Source organism: Phytophthora parasitica (assembly GCF_000247585.1).
Source record: "Phytophthora parasitica INRA-310 unplaced genomic scaffold supercont2.8, whole genome shotgun sequence".
Taxonomy (NCBI): Eukaryota; Oomycota; class Peronosporomycetes; order Peronosporales; family Peronosporaceae; genus Phytophthora; species Phytophthora nicotianae.
The window spans coordinates 1531800-1532708 of NW_008648994.1; the positions used below are offsets into that span (position 1 = coordinate 1531800).

At 47.7% G+C, this 909-nt stretch overlaps 1 protein-coding gene across 1 annotated transcript in view; it reads left to right on the plus strand.

Moving 5' to 3' along the window:
- Positions 1-399: 399 nt before the first annotated feature.
- The window catches only part of PPTG_06023 (hypothetical protein), a gene marked incomplete at both ends in the record, with an annotated part of 849 nt that continues 339 nt past the window's right edge, over positions 400-909 (plus strand). Inside the window, one exon of the mRNA XM_008899771.1 lies at positions 400-898. Within this exon, the coding sequence (XP_008898019.1) occupies positions 400-898 (499 nt within the window). The remainder of the gene's footprint in view (positions 899-909) is intronic.

Below are 909 nucleotides of genomic sequence, written 5' to 3' on the forward strand. Positions count from 1 at the left end.
ATACTCCGGTGCGCAATTAGGTGAAGTCGGTATTGAGCCGATGGTAACCACATTGGGCCAGGTTCCAAGTATGACAGCTCGAGTACTCGTCGACTTCGATAGTTACGAGGCAGATAGATATTCTGAGGAGCGAGACTGAGAACTGACAAAGCGTACAAAACAACACGAAAAAGGGATCCTAAAAGTGATGAATAAGACTTTCCAAATCGACAGAGCCCGTTTCTTCGGAGTTTGGCAGCTTTACGATGAGTTTCTAGGCCAACTACGTCTGGCGTATTTACTTTTTGTGTTTAAAGTGCTATTCTGTTTAATGAGTAACTCGTAATGAACCAGGTTCATGATAGATAATAGGTTTTTGGAACGATTCCTTATTCATTTGACGGAAGGCTTCCAGCGTTGATGAGCAATTACAACACCACTTGGTACTACGCCGTAGGCGTGGGGCGTCACGTCGGCATCTACACCGACTATCAAGACGCTGGGGACCAGGTGTGTGGCTACCCGAACTTCCGGATGAAAAAGTTCCAGTATTACGGCGACGCGCAGGACTTCATCAACTATTACAACCAGGACAGCGAATCCTCGGGAGACGAGCAAGATCCAGTCTGGTACTACGCAGTTGTAGTTGGCCGTTGCACTGGGATATTCACGGACGTTGATGACGCTTTGACTCACACACGTGGATACTCCAATGCCAAGTTCAAGAAGTTCCTCACCTTCGATGGAGCTCAGAATTTCCTATATGACTGGGGTCTTGAAGTTCAGGATAACATCGAATACAGCAACGGATCGAGCAGTTGGTTCGCTTTCGACATTGATGGAGGAGAGCCGGACTGTAATGACCCCAAACACCCGGATTCAATGGTGGCCTTCTGCGACGGAAGCGCTCTAAGAAATGGTCAACGTGAC